At 41.0% G+C, this 21,071-nt stretch overlaps 1 protein-coding gene and 1 long non-coding RNA gene across 2 annotated transcripts; both read right to left on the bottom strand.

Moving 5' to 3' along the window:
- Positions 1–570: 570 nt before the first annotated feature.
- LOC142382704 (uncharacterized) lies at positions 571–11,771 on the bottom strand. Its single transcript, XM_075468826.1, has 2 exons — positions 10,705–11,771; positions 571–3,260 (listed from the first exon to the last, which is right to left on the bottom strand). Exons 1-2 carry the CDS (start codon positions 11,717–11,719, stop codon positions 571–573), a joined length of 3,705 nt encoding a protein of 1,234 aa, XP_075324941.1. The 5' UTR covers positions 11,720–11,771.
- Positions 11,772–11,808: 37 nt separating this feature from the next.
- On the bottom strand, positions 11,809–15,052 carry LOC142381843 (uncharacterized). The gene is made up of 3 exons (XR_012769905.1): positions 14,664–15,052; positions 14,512–14,577; positions 11,809–11,895 (listed from the first exon to the last, which is right to left on the bottom strand). It is a non-coding gene; the product is annotated as an uncharacterized LOC142381843 (long non-coding RNA).
- Between the last annotated feature and the right edge of the window lie 6,019 nt (positions 15,053–21,071).

The raw sequence follows: 21,071 nt of genomic DNA, 5'->3' as shown, positions 1-21,071 counted from the left end.
AACACAGAAAAAGTGTCCAACATTTAGATTTAATGAAATGAAATTTGATTTTTGGTGATAATGATCAGATGACAAATTATATACTGTACGGATATGAAAAAGATAAAAAATATATGATAAAAATCTACTTTACATAGAGAGTTTTGCATAATACAGTGAGCTGAACCTGGATTACATGTTTCATCCTCATCAGTATTTGGGTTGTTGTTATTTCAAACAGGCACTTTTACATAAAGAACTAAAATCAGAATTCATCATTAAATGATATGAAGCTGAAGACATTTAAAGAACATGATAAATGGAAAAAACCTTCTCTGTAAATATCTGATGGTCTGTTTATATTAGACTTCCATCAGTTTGAAGGTCTCCTTTAGAACAGAAGGAGGTTACTGTCACTCCAACATCTCACTCTGTCAAACCCTAAAAAAGAAAAATCCCACAGAACACAAACACAGACAGATGTGAACACAGCTGTGTAATCTGGAGTCTGTGTGACCAAGATCTGAACTCTGTTGATGTTAAATGATGTTCAGTTTGTGACATGAGTGAAAAATACTCAGCAGAGGATCATCAGCTGGTGGTACACCAACTTTTTTTCTTTTCTCTTTTTTTTCTTTCTTCTCTTTCTTCTCTTTTTTTTCTTTCTTCTCTTTCTTCTCTTTTTTTTCTTTCTTCTCTTTCTTCTCTTTTTTTTCTTTCTTCTCTTTCTTCTCTTTCTTCTCTTTCTTTTCTTTCTTCTCTTTCTTCTTTTTCTTTTCTTTCTTCTCTTTCCTTCTTTAGTTGTTCTTCCTTTTTCTTCACATCATCTCTGAGCACCTTCTCTGTGTGAGCTGTGCGCTCCTGTAACTGTTTATACTCTTTGCTGTGTGTCTCCTTTGTCGTTTTTCTTTCTTTCTCATGTTCCTTCTTCAGATCCTTCAGTTCCTCGTCATGTTTTTCCATCAGAGCTTCGAGGTCTTTTTCATATTTCTCTCTGAACTCATTATATTTCTCAGCTTGTTCTCTGGCCTCCTCTTCATATTTCTTCTTCATGTCTTCTGTTGTTTTCTGTTGGTTTTCCTCTAATCTTTTCCTTTCTTTCTCCTCCTCTTCTCTTCTCTTTTGATCTTCTTCTTTTCTTTTCTTTTCATGTTTTTCTCTTTCCTGCTCAAAGTTCTCTTGACGCTTTTTCAGTCTCATTTCTTCCTCTCTTCGTCTCTCTTCATCTTCTTTATATCGGTTATCCCACCACTCGTTCCGTTCCTTCTGCCAGGCCTCTCGTTTTTCTTCCATCTCTTTTCTGCTCTGCTCCAGTTTTCTGTCAACAGTTTCCTTTTCTTCTGATTCTGACCTGATTTGTTTCTCCAAAGCTTCTCGTTCTCGTTCCCACTTCCGGTGTTGTCGTTCTTCCTCCTCTTTTCTTCTCTTCTCTTCTTGTTCTCTAGCTTCCTGTTCTTTCTTTCTCTGCTCGCGCTCCTTGTTGATGTTTTCCTCCATTTCTTTCAGTTGTTCAGCTTTCACTTTTCTTTCCTTTTCAATTTCTGCTCTCTGTTCTTCCATTCTTCTTTTTTCTAATTCTCTTTCTTTCTCCTCCTCTTCTCTTCTCTTTTGATCTTCTTCTTTTCTTTTCTTTTCATGTTTTTCTCTCTCCTGCTCAAAGTCCTCTTGAAGGTTTTTCAGTCTCATTTCTTCCTCTCTTCGTCTCTCTTCTTCTTCTTTATTTCGGTTATCCCACCACTCGTCCCGTTCCTTCTTCCAGGCCTCTCGTTTTTCCTCCATCTCTTTTCTGCTCTGCTCCAGTTTTCTCTCAAAGGTTTCCTTTTCTTCTGATTCTGACCTGATTTTTCTCTCCAAAGCTTCTCGTTCTCGTTCCCACTTCTGTTGTTGTCGTTCTTCCTCCTCTTTTCTTCTCTTCTCTTCTTGTTCTCTAGCTTCATGTTCTTTCTTTCTCTGCTGGCGCTCCTTGTTGATGTTTTCCTCCATTTCTTTCAGTTGTTCAGCTTTCACTTTTCTTTCCTTTTCAATTTCTGCTCTCTGTTCTTCCATTTTTTTCTCAAATCTTTTCCTTTCTTTCTCCTCCTCTTCTCTTCTCTTTTGATCTTCTTCTTTTCTTTTCTTTTCATGTTTTTCTCTCTCCTGCTCAAAGTTCTCTTGAAGCTTTTTCAGTCTCATTCCTTCCTCTCTTCGTCTCTTTTCATCTTCTTTATTTCGGTTGTCCCACCACTCGTTCCGTTCCTTCTTCCAGGCTTCTCGTTTTTCCTCCATCTCTTTTCTGCTCTGCTCCAGTTTTCTCTCAAAGGTTTCTTTTTCTTCTGATTCTGACCTGATTTTTCTCTCCAAAGCTTCTCGTTCTTGTTCCCACTTCTGTTGTTGTCGTTCTTCCTCCTCCTTTCTTCTCTTCTCTTCTTGTTCTCTAGCTTCCTGTTCTTTCTTTCTCTGCTCGCGCTCCTTGTTGATGTTTTCCTCCATTTCTTTCAGTTGTTCAGCTTTCACTTTTCTTTCCTTTTCAATTTCTGCTCTCTGTTCTTCCATTCTTCTGTTCAGTTCTTCCTTTTCTTCCTGATGTTTTTGTTCAAGTTCCTCCTTCTGCCTCTTCATCTCTTCTTCCTTCTCCTTCAGGATTCTCTCCATTTCTTTCTGTATCGCAGCTTCAGCTTCTTGCAGCATCTCATTGGTGTAGAAGCTGCCTCCGTTTTCTGTCACCATGGTGTCGATTTTTCGGATCAGCTCGCTGACTTGTGTGTTTTTATCATTTTCACGGTTATTAAACACATGGTATCTTCCTCCGCAGTCAGAAATCAGCTTCTTAAATGATCCATCACAATCATTTTCAATGTATTCTTCAATGGACTTCTTGTCATGTTTCAGATCATCTCCTCTTGTGAAAAGAATGATGGTGAACTTTTCAGAGTTCTTACCAAAAACCTTCTTAATGAGTTTTAAAGTCTCCTTCTCCTCTGGTGTGAATCGACCGATCTGTAACACCAGCAGGAAGACATGTGGTCCTGGAGCCAGAAGACTCATACATTTCACCAACTCCTCACCAACCTGTTCATTGGACAAAGTATTGTCGAACAGACCAGGAGTATCGACCACAGCAACAGGACGACCGTCCACTTCACTTTGTTCTTTTCTGCAGTTCTTGGTAACTGAAGATTGGGCTGATTTGGATTCAAACTCCTCTCTTCCCAGAATGGTGTTTCCTGAGGAGCTCTTCCCACAGCCGGTCTTCCCGATCAGAACAATCCTGAGACTCTCTGAGCTCTGCTGCTCATCAGCATCTGTCAGACAGAAAAATAATGAATTTATTCCTTTGATAAATGATGCTGCTGACTGGTGGCCTGTCAGCAGGTACATCCTGTACCTCGGCTATTGTTTTACGGCAGCTGGGATAGGTGAAAACAATCACAACCCTTAATTTGATTAAGTATGTACAGAAAATGGATGGAATTGAGATGCTGCCATTGACATTTTAGCCTATTGCTTTTGAAGGCAGTTAAAGGAGGTAGTTTTTAGTAATAAATAAGAAAAGCATCAGAAGATGCATTAAAAAAAGTTGGTTATTATATTTCAAGAGGCGGAGAGAACACGTGCACATAGAGAACATGAAATCTTTACACAGACAGAACCCAGCTGGGATTCGAACCAGGAACCTTTTAGCTGTGAGATGTCAGTGCTAATGACCACATGGCTGAGCAGCCAAGATTTGCATCCATTCAACAACAGTTCCAGGATCTAACCAGGATTCAGTCTTTCTTCCATGTGAGATTAAATATTGTCATGTCCACTCATGCTCAAACATACTGACGTTTATTTGCGAAGCATCCACGCACAGATGTTGCAGAACCGTGTTCAGGTCCTCAGACTCTGATCCAACACTGGCTGCTGCACACCTGAGGAAGGGTACTGACCACCTGGTGGAATCAAAAGATTTAAACTATCTTAGTTTACTTAAAACTAGGGCTGGGCAACGATTAAAATGTTTAATCTAATTAATCACATGATTTAATAACGATTAATTGCATTTGTACGCAAAATCCAAAAATGAATCCAAAAGTAGTGTATAGCTTTTAGCATTTAGCTTTATTTTAAATGTGCTGCCATATGAATGAAAGTGCCATAACATTTGTTGTGCAAACACACTTTTAACATCAGCATCTTTCTGTAGTTTTTATGTAGAAGCCTCGCTCCACTGTCTGTTTCCTTGAATGACTTGCTGCTATCAGTTGTGTGTTTTGCCTTTAAGTGATATTTTAGACTGGAACTACTACGCTGAGAAGACAATTCAACTTGGCTGTAAATTAGAGTATGGCAACCCGACCGAAGCCTGACGGGCCCGGTCGGAACTCGACGGGCCGGGCCGGACTCGGACAAAAAATTAGAATGTCTTGTCGGACTCGGGTCGGGCTCGAAAGCAAGCAGACATCGTGAAAATTATAAACAGCCAGAGGACAGGTTTCAGTTCATTGCAAACGTCAGTTTTTGTGATAAACATAAATAATTGAATGTGCATAAATGAAAATGTTGGTAGGCTATTCGTGCCTCATGCCGTGCAGCATGCATCTGTGTGCATCTGTGGTCTGTGCATGCTCGGTGCGCACGCACGCATATCGAACATTCGAACAACTTTACATTAAACACGTGCGATCAGTGCAGCTGAGCTCAGTTGGCTGGAAGCGCTATGGAGGACATTAAAAGAAAAATAGCTTCTGGAGAACTGAAGTCGTGGAAAATGAAGGGGAAATCCACTGTGTGCAAACGCTTTAAGCTGGTTGTTCGGGCCGATGATGCAAGAACAAGCTGGACACGTGCAATGCAAGAGCTGTTCGAACTTTTTTATCTCTCTGTATTGAGTTTAATGGGTGTTTATTCTGGTCGAAGAGTGCTTGTGCATTTGTTATGGTGCACCGCCATTAATGTGTATGTTTTATAATGGATTATGGTGGATAATGGTGCGCTGTCACCAGTGTGTATTTACTGATTAGGGTGCGCCGTCTTGCGTTGGTCACTGGTCTCGGGCTTCCGGCGGGCTCGGACACAAATATTTCAATTAATCTCGGGCCCGGGTCGGATTTGAGAACTTTTCTGTCGGTTGTGGGCCGGGCTCGGACAGAAAAATCTGGCCCGAGCCAGGCTCTACTGTAAATGCAGGAGTTTTTTTCAAATTTATTTTGAAATACGTGCTTTTATGTTGAAACCAGTAAAACAGGAAGTAGCGCCGGTTAGCTCCGTTAGCTTCACACAGAGACCGAGGAGCACCTGTAGCGGTGATGTTACCTGCTAGTTTATCTTTATTTTATTACTCCATGCTTCGTGGTGTTTGCTGTAACTGTGTGAGTGTTACAATACAATTTTACAATAATAAAACCTGCGTTAATACGCAATAAAATATTTATCGGCATTAAATAATTAACAAGTTAACGCGATAATAACTCGCCCAGCCCTACTTAAAACCTATTTAGGTGAGCTTCTTACTGAGCTTTATCTCATAAATGGATGTGGCTCTACACCATTGGACAAATGTTTGTCCTCTGCTTCTGCTCTCGGTGGAGGAGGACGCCTTGTCTCTGTCTCCCACCTCCCTCTGTCTGTCTCTACTTCTGTCTCCATCTTTCAGAGCCTCTCTTTGCATAGTTTCCAAAACTTGTGAATTATGGATTTGGCCAGCTGCTCTCTCAACGCAATTGATCAAATTTTCTCAACGAGAAGACAGGGTTTGGGGGAACCCTCTTGTCCAGACAGGACATTTTTCTCCGGATACACAATGGACTCCTGGGAGCGGAGGATTGTATATCTGCCAATAATGTCAGTCGAGGATGTCAAAGATGTGTACAAAGTTGGATTTTTGAAAACAGGCTTTCTGCTTTTTGGAGTTGGCGGTTACCTGGCATATGGAGAAATTGGGAAAACCTCGGCAGCTGTTCTGGCCACTGTGAAGCTGCGAGACATATGCGATGAGATCTACAGAGCGAACAACACTCAGACTGTGATGCTACGTGAGCAGAATCGCACGCTGGATGCGATTCCTGGACTTGGGAATGAAATGGAATAAATCCTGGAGAAAGTTGTTTCACTCGGATCTGGCAGAGAGTTCATGAATTTGGCTGTTTAGATTCGCCATTGAGAAACCCAGCAACACTCTCAAGGCAGACAGAAAATAAATGTCGGCCTGACCCAAAACAATTGTTATCTGAATTCTGGCTCCCCTCTTCGACCTCGGACGGCTGTCCTTCATTTTCTCCTGGATATTATGTAAGAAAGATGCTCTGCTCCCTCTGCCCTCCCTTCCCTGAGGACACCTATGGACCTGCTCTGAACTGTAGAGGCTGGTTGATAAGCTTTCCATCCTGTTATCAAAGACAATGGCCTCTGAGACAGTGCTTCACAGACTTACTTACACACACGCATATGCACACACACACATATCCACACAAAAACATTTCTGCATCTGACACCACCTCCACCTCCCCTACCTGCTGCTCTGTCTTTGTTTCACTCTGCCTGTGCTGAGGTTTTTTCTCCTCCTCTCCCCTAATGTGGTATTTCTTCTGTCATTCTACCCTTATCAAATTATTATCTTATAATGCTTCACTAGGAGGAAAACTTAGTCATATTCAAATGTTCTATTAAGACCTATTATCACTGTATAAACCTTAAAGCTGCAGTCGGCAAGTTTTCAAAATTGCAAGTCTAAAGTCGGAAAATTCGAACTGACACAACTTTCAGGTCCCTCCCCCAACCTCTAACAAGCTCCGAATCGCCCCCCAAACCCCTCCCCCTCTGTGGACGAGGTTGTGCACGTGAGTTCACACCAGTGTGAGCGCACACAAGCTGGGGCAGACTCACGCCAGAGAGTCTCTATTATGAGGAGAGGGAAAACTGGCGGCTATTTCCGGGTGGTACTGCACTCTAGGGGCGCCAACGAAGCAGTGCAGAGCACGCCGAACTCTCTGGTGGTACTATGAGATCCACCTTAGATGCAGCCATTGCTTTGGATAGAATTTTTAAAATATTTTTTCATTTTAATTTACCTAAAGGCAGGATAAATTATCCTTTCAAACGGCACTTGGTTTGATTTTTTAGACTCACTAGATTTTTTTTAAATACACATTTATTGTCAGTATTACATCCCGAGTGACGTCACGCATGTGGCATCACTTTACGGCATGGTCAGTCCTAGCGCTGAGCTAGCAGAGAGGGGTTAGCTCAAATAGTTACAGATTTCAGCACAGCCCTTTTACATACTCTCTGACTAGCCTCTGGTTTAGCTTTTGTTGTTGTTAGCAGCACCAGGTTAGCACTCTGGCACAGTGGACGAGTGCCGTAAAGCAGCCGGTCGTAATCTGCCGTGCGTTCTTCAGATTCCCTTAGCAAAATGCTAGCGGAGACTGACTCGCAAATGCCAGACCTGTAAGAAAACAGAAAGCTATAACTCCCAGGTTATTGTACTTTTGATATAAATCCACATCCCTCTGTCTGAAATCACAGTAGTATTTTCAGGTTTCAGTCGCTAGCGGGGACATTTTTTGAGTTATTAGCGCCAGCCCTATGGAAAATGGTCATTCTGCACTCGCTCGCCAGCGCCCCCAGAGAAAATCAACTGAACTGCAGCCAAATTTTTTATAATGGGGCGAATAGGAAGTGGAACGGCTGTCTGTAAAAGGGCTGTGCTCACGCTCAGCAGCGTGTGCACAAGCTGTGATTGACAGGTAGGATTCCTCCACCCTAACTTGATTGGTTAAAAACAGCCGGGAGCGCTCGGTTTTTGCAAGCATGATTACAGGCTTCAGAGGGAGCTACAGATTTCGTTATTTTTCCTAAACAGCCTATTTAATATTCTACTTCCAGAATTCCATGACAGTTCAAGCTAATATGACTAAAAAAAAGTTGCCTACTGCCGCTTTAATATTTCCTCTCAGATGAAAGTTTTTTATCCAAGTTAAATAATAGACTTTAAAATACTCATTAAATTTATAGACCATCCAACAGCTTTGTACTTAGTATAGTAAAGATTTGTTATCATTCATTATATCAACCGTTCTGTTATTAGCTATATTTTTAAATGCCTCCTCTTAGAGGAAGGTTTATCCATGTTTTTGTTAGTTTACCTAAATGACCTGTTATAGTTATACCAATCTTACTGTTAGCTAAATTTACTTTTGCTCTGTTATAGTTATACCAATCTTACTGTTAGCTAAATTTACTTTTGCTCTGTTATAGTTATACCAAGCCTACTATTAGCTAAATTTACTTTTGCTCTGTTATAGTTATACCGATCCTACTGTTAGCTAAATTTACTTTTGCTCTGTTATAGTTATACCAAGCCTACTATTAGCTAAATTTACTTTTGCTCTGTTATAGTTATACCAATCCTACTGTTAGCTAAATTTACTTTTGCTCTGTTATAGTTATACCAATCCTACTGTTAGCTAAATTTACTTTTGCTCTGTTATAGTTGTACCGATCCTACTGTTAGCTAAATTTACTTTTGCTCTGTTATAGTTATACCAATCCTACTATTAGCTAAATTTACTTTTGCTCTGTTATAGTTATACCAATCCTACTGTTAGCTAAATTTACTTTTGCTCTGTTATAGTTATACCAATCCTACTATTAGCTAAATTTACTTTTGCTCTGTTATAGTTATACCAATCCTACTGTTAGCTAAATTTACTTTTGCTCTGTTATAGTTATACCAATCCTACTGTTAGCTAAATTTACTTTTGCTCTGTTATAGTTATACCAATCTTTCTGTTAGCTAAAATTACTTTTGCTCTGTTATAGTTATACCAATCTTACTGTTAGCTAAAATTACTTTTGCTCTGTTATAGTTATACCGATCTTACTGTTAGCTAAAATTACTTTTGCTCTGTTATAGTTATACTAATCTTACTGTTGGCTAAAATTACCTGATTGATGTTCTGTATTTACCTGTATTTCTGTGTTTGATTTTTTTTGATGTTTTTATTTCTGAATTTCTGTCTGTGTTGTAAAGCACTTTGGATCGCCTTGTTGCTGAAAAGTTGTTGGAGTTTAAGCATTTACTCCACAACCGTTAACTAACTTAGTTCAGGGCTCTCAAGTTTTCAAGTTTGCTTGGAGTGAGATTCGGGCGGGGCAGGGGCCGGGCCATGTGCGTGGGGGGGTTTCTTTCGGGGTTTTTTTGGGGGGGGGGTCCCTTGCAGTATCCCATCGCCATAAACTAGCTACTTAAAGAACAAAGAAATTGTTTTATTTATACCAAAATCACAAATCTTCACTTTTACACTAAATTCTGCTATATTTTAAAATAAATTGTTTTAGGTATGCAAAGTCTTAACAAACAAAAAAACAGACAAATTAAATTAAGAAAAACAAACATAACCCCAAATGGGCCCCTTGAGCAGTCCCTCTCTGTGTGTGTTTGTTTATGAGTGTTGTTGTAAGTGTTTGTGGCAGATTTTGATGCTTGATGACTGATATTGGGGGCTCCCATTTAAAGCACTGTGGCTCAATGTCAGCCATTTTCACAGTCATGATGGATGACAGAGTTCCATTCAGAAACAAAGTGTTCCTGGTCTTGGTTTTATTGAGCCCCACCATGGAAAAAACCCTCTCTGCATCAGCATTTCAGTGCGGCAGAACTAATACCAGTTTGGCAATTGTAGATAGCCTTATTGGGAATCTGTTCATACCAGTCACCTTTGAAAAAAAATTAACCACGGAAGCCTAATTACACTCCTACATATTTTTCATTTTTCATTAAGTTGCTCATGTCAAAGGGTGTGTGCTGAATATTTAGGCCTACTACTCCAACGAACACTTTAATCGGCAGGTATTGGTCTTTTACAAGGAGTAGGAAAACTATAGTAACTAATAAAAGATTCAAATAAATGAAGATATGACCTGCTGATGATCCTGACGGTTCTCTTCCACCTCCAGCTCGTCTACAACTTCTGCACGCATTCAGAGCATAATAGGCTATGTCCGCTGTGCATTCATGGGACACGTGCTTGCAGCTGAAAGCTATTTTACACCCGGCAACAAGAAATTCTGTTTTCTGATTGGCTGAGAAATTCTATTTTGTGATTTGCCGATGGGTTGCTAAATCAAGACAGCTGTACCAGAGCTATAGTTCTGAGCTGTACGAGCGCACACAGTAACCTGCCATTGACTCGTTTATAGTATCGGCCATTAGAATTTCTGTGCGACGAAGTTGATCATTTCTCAGCATGAGAAATGGCATGTGTGGCGTGTGAGCGTGTGAACTTGTTGAAATGCGTGTGTCTCACGCTCATTGCGTGAGACTTGAGAGCCCTGCTTAGTTTGTCATGATTAGGTCAGTATTATTATTATTATGAGGTGTTACAGAAATATCAGCTTTGTATAGTTGAATTTAGCCACATCGTCAGAATTTGTGCTAATTTGCATGTTCATATGAAGGCGGTGTATAGAAGGCAGAGGTGTATAAAGGTTTTTTTTATAGGCTGGAACCCGATACTTTTTATTGTTTCCTTCTTCTGCCTGTTTCAGAACCACAGTTCTACGTCTCATCTGAAAGTGTTTTTAGAGTCTGCTGTTGATAAAAGACACTGAGCACCACATGACACCATCTTGTCTTTGATTGGCCGTTAAAGAGTGGAACAGGTTCCTAAACACAGAGATGGAACTGCAGAATCAATTATAACTGAAGCAAACAGGTACAGAAAGTCATTCAAAGCTGAATTATACCAGAGATATATTTACCTTTCACCTCGGCCTTTGTCTGAAGCTCTTTGAGTTCAGCCTGTAGTTGGCTGATGTTTTTCTCTTGTTGTAGGACTTTATCCATCTGGGCATGTGCAAACGTTTCTGATGCGTAGCTGTTTGGTTTCTGCTCTGACTGCCTCATCTTTTGCACAGCCTCCAGCAGCTCTGGGATCTGCTGCCTGTCTTTGATGTTCAGAACAACAGATCTTCCTCCACAGCTCTGACGGAGCTCCTGGATATCTTTGTTATCTCTTATAAAGTCAACAACAGCTGGAGCTGTAGGATCTGACTCCACAGTGAACAGAATCATGGTGAAGTCATTGACTCGAGGGCTGAATGTGTCCTGGATGGTCTGTAACTCTGCCTCGTCTTCATCAGTGAGGGGATCCACAGGGAGGACCAGGATGAAGGCATGGACGCCCTCAGGATCACAGAGGGAGACGCACCTGAATGATTCCTCCATCACTGCCTCCGGAGGTTTCCCACACAAGGCAGGCAGCTCCACCAGAGAAACCCGATGTCCACACACCTCTGCCTGATGTTTAACACACTCTGATGAGTTGGAGCCTGAATGGAGCTGCGTCTGACCTAAAATGGCCTTGGCTGCTGAAGTCTTCCCTGCTCCTCTCCTCCCACACAGAACCAGGCTTAAAGATGGTTTCCTGTGACCCTGCTCAGTAAGGGGGGGGGCAGGGTTTCCTTCTGCTGTTTCTTCCATCTTTTCCATTAATGAGCGATAGTTATCTTCAGACATGTTGTAGTGTCTTCCTCCACAGTCTTTAAGGAGTTCATTAACAGAGGAACTCATTTCATTCTCATGTGTAATGATGACCATCGAATGTTTGAAGGAATCTTCACCAAACAAACTCAGGATGAACTTCAGTGTTTGTCTGTTCTTCTCAGTGAAATCTGAAGGCTTCACGAACAGCAGCAGAACATTTGGTCCAGGAGCACAGAGACTCACACAGCTTCTCATCTCTTCCATGACATCTTCCACACACAGACTGAACATGTCGGGAGTTTTCACTACTGTTACTGGTTTTCCTTTCCACTCTCCACGAGAGACTTCACAATGTTTGGTTGAAAAACGTGTTTGGTAAGAAAAACTTTGGTGCCCAGTGATCAAGTTACCAAGTTTTGTCTTTTTGTCCTCACTTTTTCCCAACAGCACAACTCTGAGTGCAGAAACTGAAACAGAACAGAGAAAATGATCCAATGACACTTAAATCACATCTGAACAAAAATTATCTAAATTACAACATTTGGCTCTTCCTCAGGTCAGACAACACACTTCCTGCAGAACGGTTCATACAGGGCAACAGAACTCTCTCTGGCTGACTGTTCCAACATGAAGTGGTACCAAAACACCAGTCTGAACCTGCTCTGAACACTTAAAGTCCAAATACTGACCACACATTCTGTATGTGATGTACATGTCCTACAGTAAATGGGAATTCTGTTGTGTTCATACAAAGTTCTGTACAGAAGTACAGGTAACACTAGCCTAGAAATCTAGACGCCCCTAGCGGCCGCAAATGGAATTTTCTCCCGGGCTAGTCTAGTCACTTGTGGGCGTTTTGCGAGGTTCCAAATCAAAACTTAATCGAGCCAATCAAATCTTGAGGAGCGGGGTCGGAGGCCGGGCTACCTAGTGACGACAGAGGTGCGACGTTTCAGTGTGTAGTTCCAGAGAGAGGTAAAAAAAAAAAAAAAAAAAAAAAAAAAGTTCAAAAGAGAGGTAAACAATGGCTGCGCCCGGCGAACAGGCTTTCCCCAGTCGATTGCGAGCATGATGTACCGAATACGGCGGGCCGATCTTCGTCTCAGAGCTGACAAAACTCTCCGGTAAGGCATTTGAACGGTCAAATTCCGTTAACGGGACGAGAGCAGTCAAAACGGCAAAACCGGAAGTAGAGACCGACCGATATGGGTTTTTCTAAGGCCGATGCCGATACCGATATTTAGCGGTCAGAGTCAGCCGATGGCCGATGTGACCTGCCGATTTTTTTGGGCTGATTTTTAGGGCCGATATGCTATCGTAATATCCTTAATTGGCATGCAAACAAACATACTAGTAAGAGGAGGCACAACAACTGTTGAACAACTATTGTTGAAAAAACAACATATGAATTAAATATAAAATAAATAAATACCAACTATAATAATATAGTTACTATATGTATATATATATATATAAATATAATCAACATAAAAATAAATATGAAAAAAATATATATTAGTGCTGCAAAAACACTAGCAACATAAAAAATAATGTAAACAAGGAGGTTCAAGTTTTACTATTTCAGTTTCACAGGCATGTTTTATGCTTCTCGTTCTTAATACTGCCAGGAACTTCCATGCCTTAAACGTTCCTATGTTTGCACATACACTTTCCTATGTTTCAACAATATAAAACTCCGTCTCCCAGCATGCTGTGCAGGAAAACGGAAATAGGAACTAGAGAACATCCGTTTGATCGCTCTCAAATTCACAATCAAATCAAGCGATATACATCGCGAGAAACAAATTGACATGGATGACAATGTTTTAAAACGTTCACTTGTTCTTTGTGCGTGCTCTTTTTGTTAACATTTCACTTAGATTGTCCGTTATTTAAGTTTAGATCGTAACATAGCAGCCAGTCACCTCATCAGCGTTGAGGGGACTTGCATAGTCGGCGCATTCCCAACGCACTCGTAAGCACAACGCTAAGCAACTTTCATTTCTTCTTCAACTCCAATGCAGTTGAAAACAAATGGACATGGGATGACAATGTTATAAAGCATTCACATGTTAGATTAGCGTCCTCTTTTTTGCGCGGATAGCATTCCGTCGGGTGTCTTTTAATGTGTGAGCCTGGCAAAGCATTATTACTTCGGTTTAAAAAAAAAAAAAATAATAATTTTTTTTTTGGGAACGTTGGCAAGGTTGCAGTGCGAGTTTGCTAAGGCGGCCGCCTTAGCTATAATGCGCTGCGGGAAACACTGCTATAGTTTAGAATGTAAACATTGATGCCTTACCTGTTGACAGTCTTGCTCACTCTTGAAACCTCGCGCTGCGTTCCAAGTAGCTGCCCGCAGATGTGCCTGACTTAAAATCGGCCAATGCCGATTGATTAAAAAATAGCAAAAATCGGCCGATTAAATCGGCTGGCCGATCGATCGGTCGGTCTCTAACCGTAAGTGCGTTGCTCACTGCGGCTAGCTTTAGTAGCGCTGAATTCGTGGGAACAAAATTGTAAATAGCCGGTATTTTGTCAGATTTTAAACACCTTGGGGATCTAAACGACTACTTTCTCGCCTGAAAATGTTTCAAATGTTGCTAAAGTTTACAGAGTTTAGAGCTTAAGAGAAATCAGCTTTTCAGGCCATAGACTACAAACCACGTCGCGTTGACTACGTAATACTTCATCGCTCTGATTGGTTGTTGCGCCATCCTATTGCGTGGCGTTGAACTTGACAGACAGCCGTTTATCCCGCCCACACTGCTATCCAGCGTCACTAGACCCCTGTACAGCTATTTGCTGTACGGGTCTGGCTTGCTAGGCTAAGGTAACACACATTTTTCCATCAACAATACTAACCTGGTTAGTATTGTTGATGGAAACATGTGTGTTAGTCTTATAGTTCATAGTTCATGTTTGTTCAGTTTGAACCTTCTGACATGTTTTGGGGAGACATGATACAATATCTAAAAACCCAAAAGCTTTCATTTATTTTAGGTAAAAAATGAAGTTTGAATTTGGGTTAAACATTCAGAGAAAAGATCCAAAATTTCATGATAAATTGTCCTGAATTTACTCACCACTGGAGGGAGAGATTTTCCCAGAAGCAGGAAATATAGAAGTGATTTGTTTAGCTGCTTGTATACCTGTGAAAACACGACATTAATGTGTAACTTAGTGTTTGAACAAAGAAAGGAAAGGTTCATGTGAACAAAGTAGCTTCTGTACTTACCAGCACCTCTAACAGCAGCCATGAGAGATCCTGGTGTTTTCTCTTGTTTTGGGCTTTGATCATCACCTGCTGCAGTGGTTGGGATGTTCTCAGTTGTGTCTTTAAATGCTTCATAGCTCACATGTTCTCCATTGTTCTCTTTTACAATCTGACCAAAGCGTGTTAGCAGCTCTGGAAGTTCAAGGTTCTCCCTCATCACATATCTGTCTCTACATTTACTGATCAGGTCCTTTAATGGAGGCTCCAACATGTCATTTTCCATCAGATCTAAACTCTGCTGTCTGGGTGTCGACATCAGAATCAGTGAATGATCAAATGATTGATCACTGAAACCTTTAAGAACAGTACAGAGCCTCTCTTTGTGTTCCTCAGTGAAGTTTTCAGGCTGCAGAAGCAACAGAAACACATGAGGTCCAGGAGCAGAGACTCTCATACAGTCTTTTATGAACTCTGTCAGTTTGTCTGCAGTGTGAATCTGCAGATCTGGAGTGTTGATGACTGATATTTCTTTCTGTGGTTCCAAAGGTCCACTGAATCTCACACAGGTGTGAGATGCTGTGTTAAAAGCATCCTCTCCCAGTATGAGGTTCACCACTGAGCTCCTCTCAGACCAGCTGCCTCCCAGCAGAACAACCCTCAGCTCAGACACTGAAATGAAATAAACAGAAAAACAGTTAACTGAGAGCTCTTAAAGGCACGGTTGGTAATCCTGTTCAGAAACACAATTTGTAATACTGGGTGAAATGATCCGTCTATCCTGAGAGTAGGGCTGGGCGGTATGGCCTAAAATGTGTACCCCGGTAAAATTTGAGCCACTGACGGTATACGGTATATATTGCGGTATTGTACTTTTGTATATAAATTACAACAGAACAGTTTCTCAGTGGTTACCATAGCACCAAATAAACACTTTCAATCAGGATGTTTGCAGCAATATTAAATTAAATGTATTGTGCAAAACAGAAAACACAGGAAATATAAAAAAATATATACGTTATATTTATATTTAAAAAATAAGAAAAGGTACATTTCCTCGAATAAACTCTGTGAGAGAAAAGCCGCTGCCTCTTGATAACGTAACTTTCATAGGCGCCTTCCACTTATTCAACATGCTCAAATATGCGTCATGTTTCAGACACCCCATTTGTGCATGTTAAGCTAACTGCTTGTTAATACGATTAGTTTTTTATTATTTTGCATGTCTTCCAAAAGAGAAAATAATCAGGATTTCGAGGATGTTACCGTTACACACCAGCTGAGACGCAGGGTAGCAAAACATTATGGGCGTGAAAACGAAACTTAGAAAATCGGCTCGGCGCATGCGCAAAACCACAAAGTATCAATTCTCGACAAGTAGGAGAAATCGACAGAACACCGGCTTTGACTCGTTTCATATTCCAGAGCATGGTTAGCCCGCAGGTGGTAAAACAAATTACTCGTGTTACCTTGTCTTGCGATTACTGTCGCCCGGCATATCCAAGCGGATGTTCAAAACTTTGCATTACTGCCATCTACAGGACTCATGAGCTCATGAGTATAAGGTATGGCAAAAAAAATCTCTACCGTTGGTGAAAAAAAACGCATAAGGTATGATACCGTGCATAACAACCACCCCTACCTGAGAGTAATCTATACATGATGTATTTAGAAAAAGGGCCAAAAATAATCAGAGCTCTGTGGCAGCTGCAGGGCTGACAAAAAGCTGACCAATCCAAACTCCTCGGGCCGAGCACAAAGAACCAATCAGATGCCTTCATGTCTAGTTCTGCCCGTTCTGCCTGCGCCCCCCTCTGTCGGCTCCCTCCTCCGCGCTTTTTTCACCGGTGCCGAAAATAACTTAATGTGAGTGCGATGGCAGAGAAAATGCAGCCAAAACTACCATTATTTTAAAGGGGAAGAAAAAGAAAGCCGGAGGCAGAAACGGCTGCTCTGGATGAAGCCAGAAGCAAAGACGTAGATGTAGCATGCTCCAGTGTGGGATTAAGAGGCCTTCAACCTTTGGAAGATACAAGCATTCCTGTTGGGGATGTTTTTCTGGTAAGGACCAGGGGCCTCATGTACAAAGATTTGCGTGGATTTCCTACTGAAACATGGCATACGCTCAAACCCAAATGCCCTCCAATGTCGGATGTAGGAATCTGTGCGCACGTATCAATCCAAGCACATTTCGTTTGTACATCCCAATCAACGTGGAATTGAGCGCACATGTCGGAGCACCCGACTCCTCCCTGTCCACGCCCCTACTTAAATATGCAAATCATATTTAAATGAGCTCTGCACCTGCGATTCCCCTCTGTGTACGATCAGAAAATAAAGAAAAAAGAATGAATAAGACGGGAAAAAATGAGAACTTCACGGAAAGCGAAAATGTTGAAAAAAAAGAAATATGATTATCATTTGGTATCAGGTTAAGAAATATTTAGGTGAACCCTCCTCTATGTCACGCTTCAGCCCAATATGGGGTAACCAGTTTTTCCCTCCAGGCAGAGCAGACCCTGGTTTTAAAAAGTGGGCTGAAAAAGGTTTAAAGACAATAGGAGATCTCATGGGACCAGATGGTGGGATTTTGATGTCATTTGAAGAGTTGATTACTAAGTATGATATTTCACGCAAACATCAATTTAAATATCTGCAGGTGAGAAACTTTATTTAGATCATCTCAAAACCAGTGTTTGTCGATCCCCCCGCTGTCCACTTTGGAAATGGAAATGAAAAAAGATTGCTCTGGAAAGGGAATTATATCCAAGCAATATAACATATTAGCAGAAGGATCCTCTGAGTCTTCTTTGAAGAAACTTGATGCCTGGAGGGAAGATTTACAGGAGGACTTGACCTCCGAGGACTGGGAAAAAGTATGTGCTGAAGCACAAACACAAACTACCAATACTCGTCTTAAAGTACTCCAATACAATTGGCTAATGAGGACGTATGTAACACCAGAAAAACTTAGTAAATATAACGATACCATCCCAGACCTGTGTGTTAGGTGTGGAAAGGAGAAGGGGATGTTCTTCTACTGTGTCTGGGAATGCAGTAAAGTCCAACAGTTCTGGCGGGAGGTTAAACAAGCTTTAGAAACTATACTAGGTATAAAATTAGTTCTTGACCCAAAACTATTTATTCTAGGTTTATATCCTGATAGACACCACATGTCTAGAAAAATAATCACTGCCCTGGACTTGTGTTTACTGCTGGCAAAAAGAGTCATAGCAATCTCATGGAGGAGTACCAGTAAACCAAAAATCATCAACTGGGTTAAGGAAATATTCACAACTTTACCTATGGAGAAGATAACTTACATTATAAAAGGGAAAATATCACTATTTCAAAACATTTGGGGTCCCTTTATAGATTATATGGAGAGTGTAGATTTAAGTAATGTGGGTAACGAAGACGAAGAGGCGTAGTTGTTGGTAGTCCTTTCTGTGATTTATTTTCTTTTGATATTTGATATTTTTTATTCTGTATAGATTGTACATCTGAATCTGTATTTTTGAACCATATAGGTACAATAGCGAAATAATATGGGCTTATTCTTGACAAGCTAGAGAAACGTTTACTGTTCTGATTGTTGTTGTTGTTTCTTTTCTTTTCATTTTTCTTTTTGTTTGTTTTTTGTTTTTGTTTTTGTTTTATACTTGTACTAAGTGTTCTATAAGTGCTCTATATTATTTCATAAATATCTGACTTGCAAGGAAGGACAATTTGAATGTTGGATAATAACTTTGTCCCTGATGTCTCCTTGAACATAAGAGCACTCTTATTTCTGAATATATGTGTGTTTTGGAAACATGTTAAACTCAATAAAGATAATGTTGGGAAAAAAAAACCCATCTGTGAACATAAAATCAACAGCCTACGTAGTATTAAAAGCCAAGGAAAAGAGGTGCGTTTTAAGAAGAGTTTTAAAGTTAGACAGTGAGGAGGCCTGTCTAATGTGCAGTGGCAGGTCATTCCACAATTTGGGAGCTGCAACCGAGAATGCTCGGTCCCCTCTGAGCTTCAGCCTGGTTTTGGGAACCCTCAGGAGCAGCTGGTCAGCTGACCTGAGGGATCGGCTGGATGTGTAGGGGTGCAGGACTTCAGAGAGGTACATGGGGGCAAGACCATTTAGGGATTTAAAAGCAAATAAAAGAATTTTAAAATAAATTCTAAAATGGACAGGTAGCCAGTGGAGTGAGGATAAAATCGGTGAAATGTGCTCAAACTTTCTTGTGCCAGTTAAAAGACGCGCAGCTGCGTTCTGTACAAGTTGGAGACGTGCGATGGAGGACCCACTAACCCCCGTATATAGTGCGTTGCAGTAATCCAGCCGTGTGGTCACAAAGGCGTGAATAACTGCTTCAAGGTGCTGTCTGTGCAGAAAAGGTTTTATTTTTGCCAACTGTCTTAACTGGAAAAAACTTGCTTTCACCACAGCTTTAATCTGGCTGTCGAACTTCAGATCCGAGTCTACTTTTACCCCCAGATCATTGAGTATGGGTTTGGCATACTGTGCTAAGAAACCCAAATCGACTGAAGGGGTCACAGAGGTGCCACCAAAAACCATTATTTCAGTCTTTTTTTCATTCAAATTTAAGAAGTTCAGAGCCATCCAGGCCTTGACATCCTCTAAACAGTTTAACAAAGTCTTGAGGGAGAAAGAATCAGCCTTTTTAAGCGGTACATAAATCTGGCTGTCATCAGCATAACAGTGGAATAAAATGCCGCGCTTCCTGAGAATGGAATCCAGTGGGAGAAGATACAAAGAAAATAAAAGAGGGCCTAGCACTGAACCCTGTGGAACCCCACATGGGAGAGGAGCAGTGGAGGATACGGAGTCACCAAGGCTGACACAGAATGTCCGATGCGACAAATAGGACCTGAACCATTCCAACGCCGAGCCCCTGATGCCCACCCACTGCTCCAAGCGATTAATCAGGATGTCATGGTCCACTGTATCAAATGCAGCAGTTAGGTCTAAAAGCACAAGGATTACACAGTGACCAGAATCAGTAGCTAAAAAGACGTCGTTAAAAACTCTTAAAAGCGCTGATTCTGTGCTGTGAAATGTTTTAAAACCAGATTGGAAAGTTTCAAGAACATTTTGTTTATTTAAAAAGTCCATGAGCTGAGAGTAGACAATCTTCTCTAAGATTTTGGAAAGGAATGACAGTTTAGAAATGGGCCTAAAGTTACCCATAGCAGTAGGATCCAGTCCAGGTTTTTTAATCAGTGGCTGCACAACTGCATGCTTAAAATGTACAGGAACCACTCCTGAGGACAGGCTGCTGTTAATGATGCAAAGTAAATATGGCCCAACAGTGGGGAAAACCTCCTTAAAAAGTTGAGGAGGAACAGGGTCGTTGGGCGAGCCTGATGGCTTTAAATGTCCCATAATCTTCTGCACAAAGGACATGGTCACAGGTTCAAATGATTCAAAAACAGCAGAACAGGGGACGAAAACTGAGGGGTCGTAAGCAGGAAGTGAAATAAGCGCTCTGATAGAAGAGACTTTTGCATTGAAGAATTGCAGAAAGTTTTCACACACAGAAGGGGAGGGCTCAATTCCCACAGTCTGTGGTACATTCAGAGCAGAGTTTATCACCTTAAATATCCACTTGTGTAATTGCAGACACATGAGTGTGTTAATTGTTTATCAGTATTAATTGTTCATGTGTCTCAGATGTGCACATCACAGTCTGAGGACTAATTGTTTTCACATTTATTTATTATAACAGTTTCCCAACATCACCTTAGGTGTCGCCAAAGAATCAACAGGGGTAGAAAAGTGCGTACGCCAGCCCTGAAGCTGGCGTGAGGCACATTTCCACGGTCTTTTCACTCTTGATACATCTGATCGTTGACGTGAAAAGGTGCGTACGCCACTATTTTGTGCGTACGCACGCTTTGTACATGAGGCCCCTGATCTGGAAAGTCTACACAAAGGAGAGGGACAGAAATCGCCTAATTTACAACAACCTTCGACCTATGAAAGCTTTTTGGGGAGTGGAATTAGCAACAGACATTTGCCATAAAAGTTGAGAGAATGCATTGACAACTTAAACTGAATGAACAAAGAACCCTTTTTGGAGAAATGGGAGACTAACCCATTCCCCATCTTATCTGGACCAATAAATCGAAGTTGACATTTTACCCTCATTCCCCCCAGATAAGAGAACCTGATGCCTAAATAAAACTGAAATGACTGTTACCTAGATTCACTTTCAGCCGAATCTTAAAACTGTATTAAATGTGTTTGATATCTTTGTAAAAGTTCTTTCAGGTTCCCAGCGAAGTAACGAGACACATTTAGAGACAATTTGCACGATTCTGGCTTAAAGTGTGACGAAGAAAATATCTTGTTAAAAAGTGACCAACCCGCATTGCCCCCTAGTGGTCTGTAGTGTTGAATAGTTAAATCCACAC

This window comes from Odontesthes bonariensis, chromosome 6 (assembly GCF_027942865.1).
Source record: "Odontesthes bonariensis isolate fOdoBon6 chromosome 6, fOdoBon6.hap1, whole genome shotgun sequence".
NCBI lineage: Eukaryota > Metazoa > Chordata > Actinopteri > Atheriniformes > Atherinopsidae > Odontesthes > Odontesthes bonariensis.
Note: the sequence above shows the minus strand (reverse complement) of the source record. Positions and strands in the feature narration are given on the sequence as shown.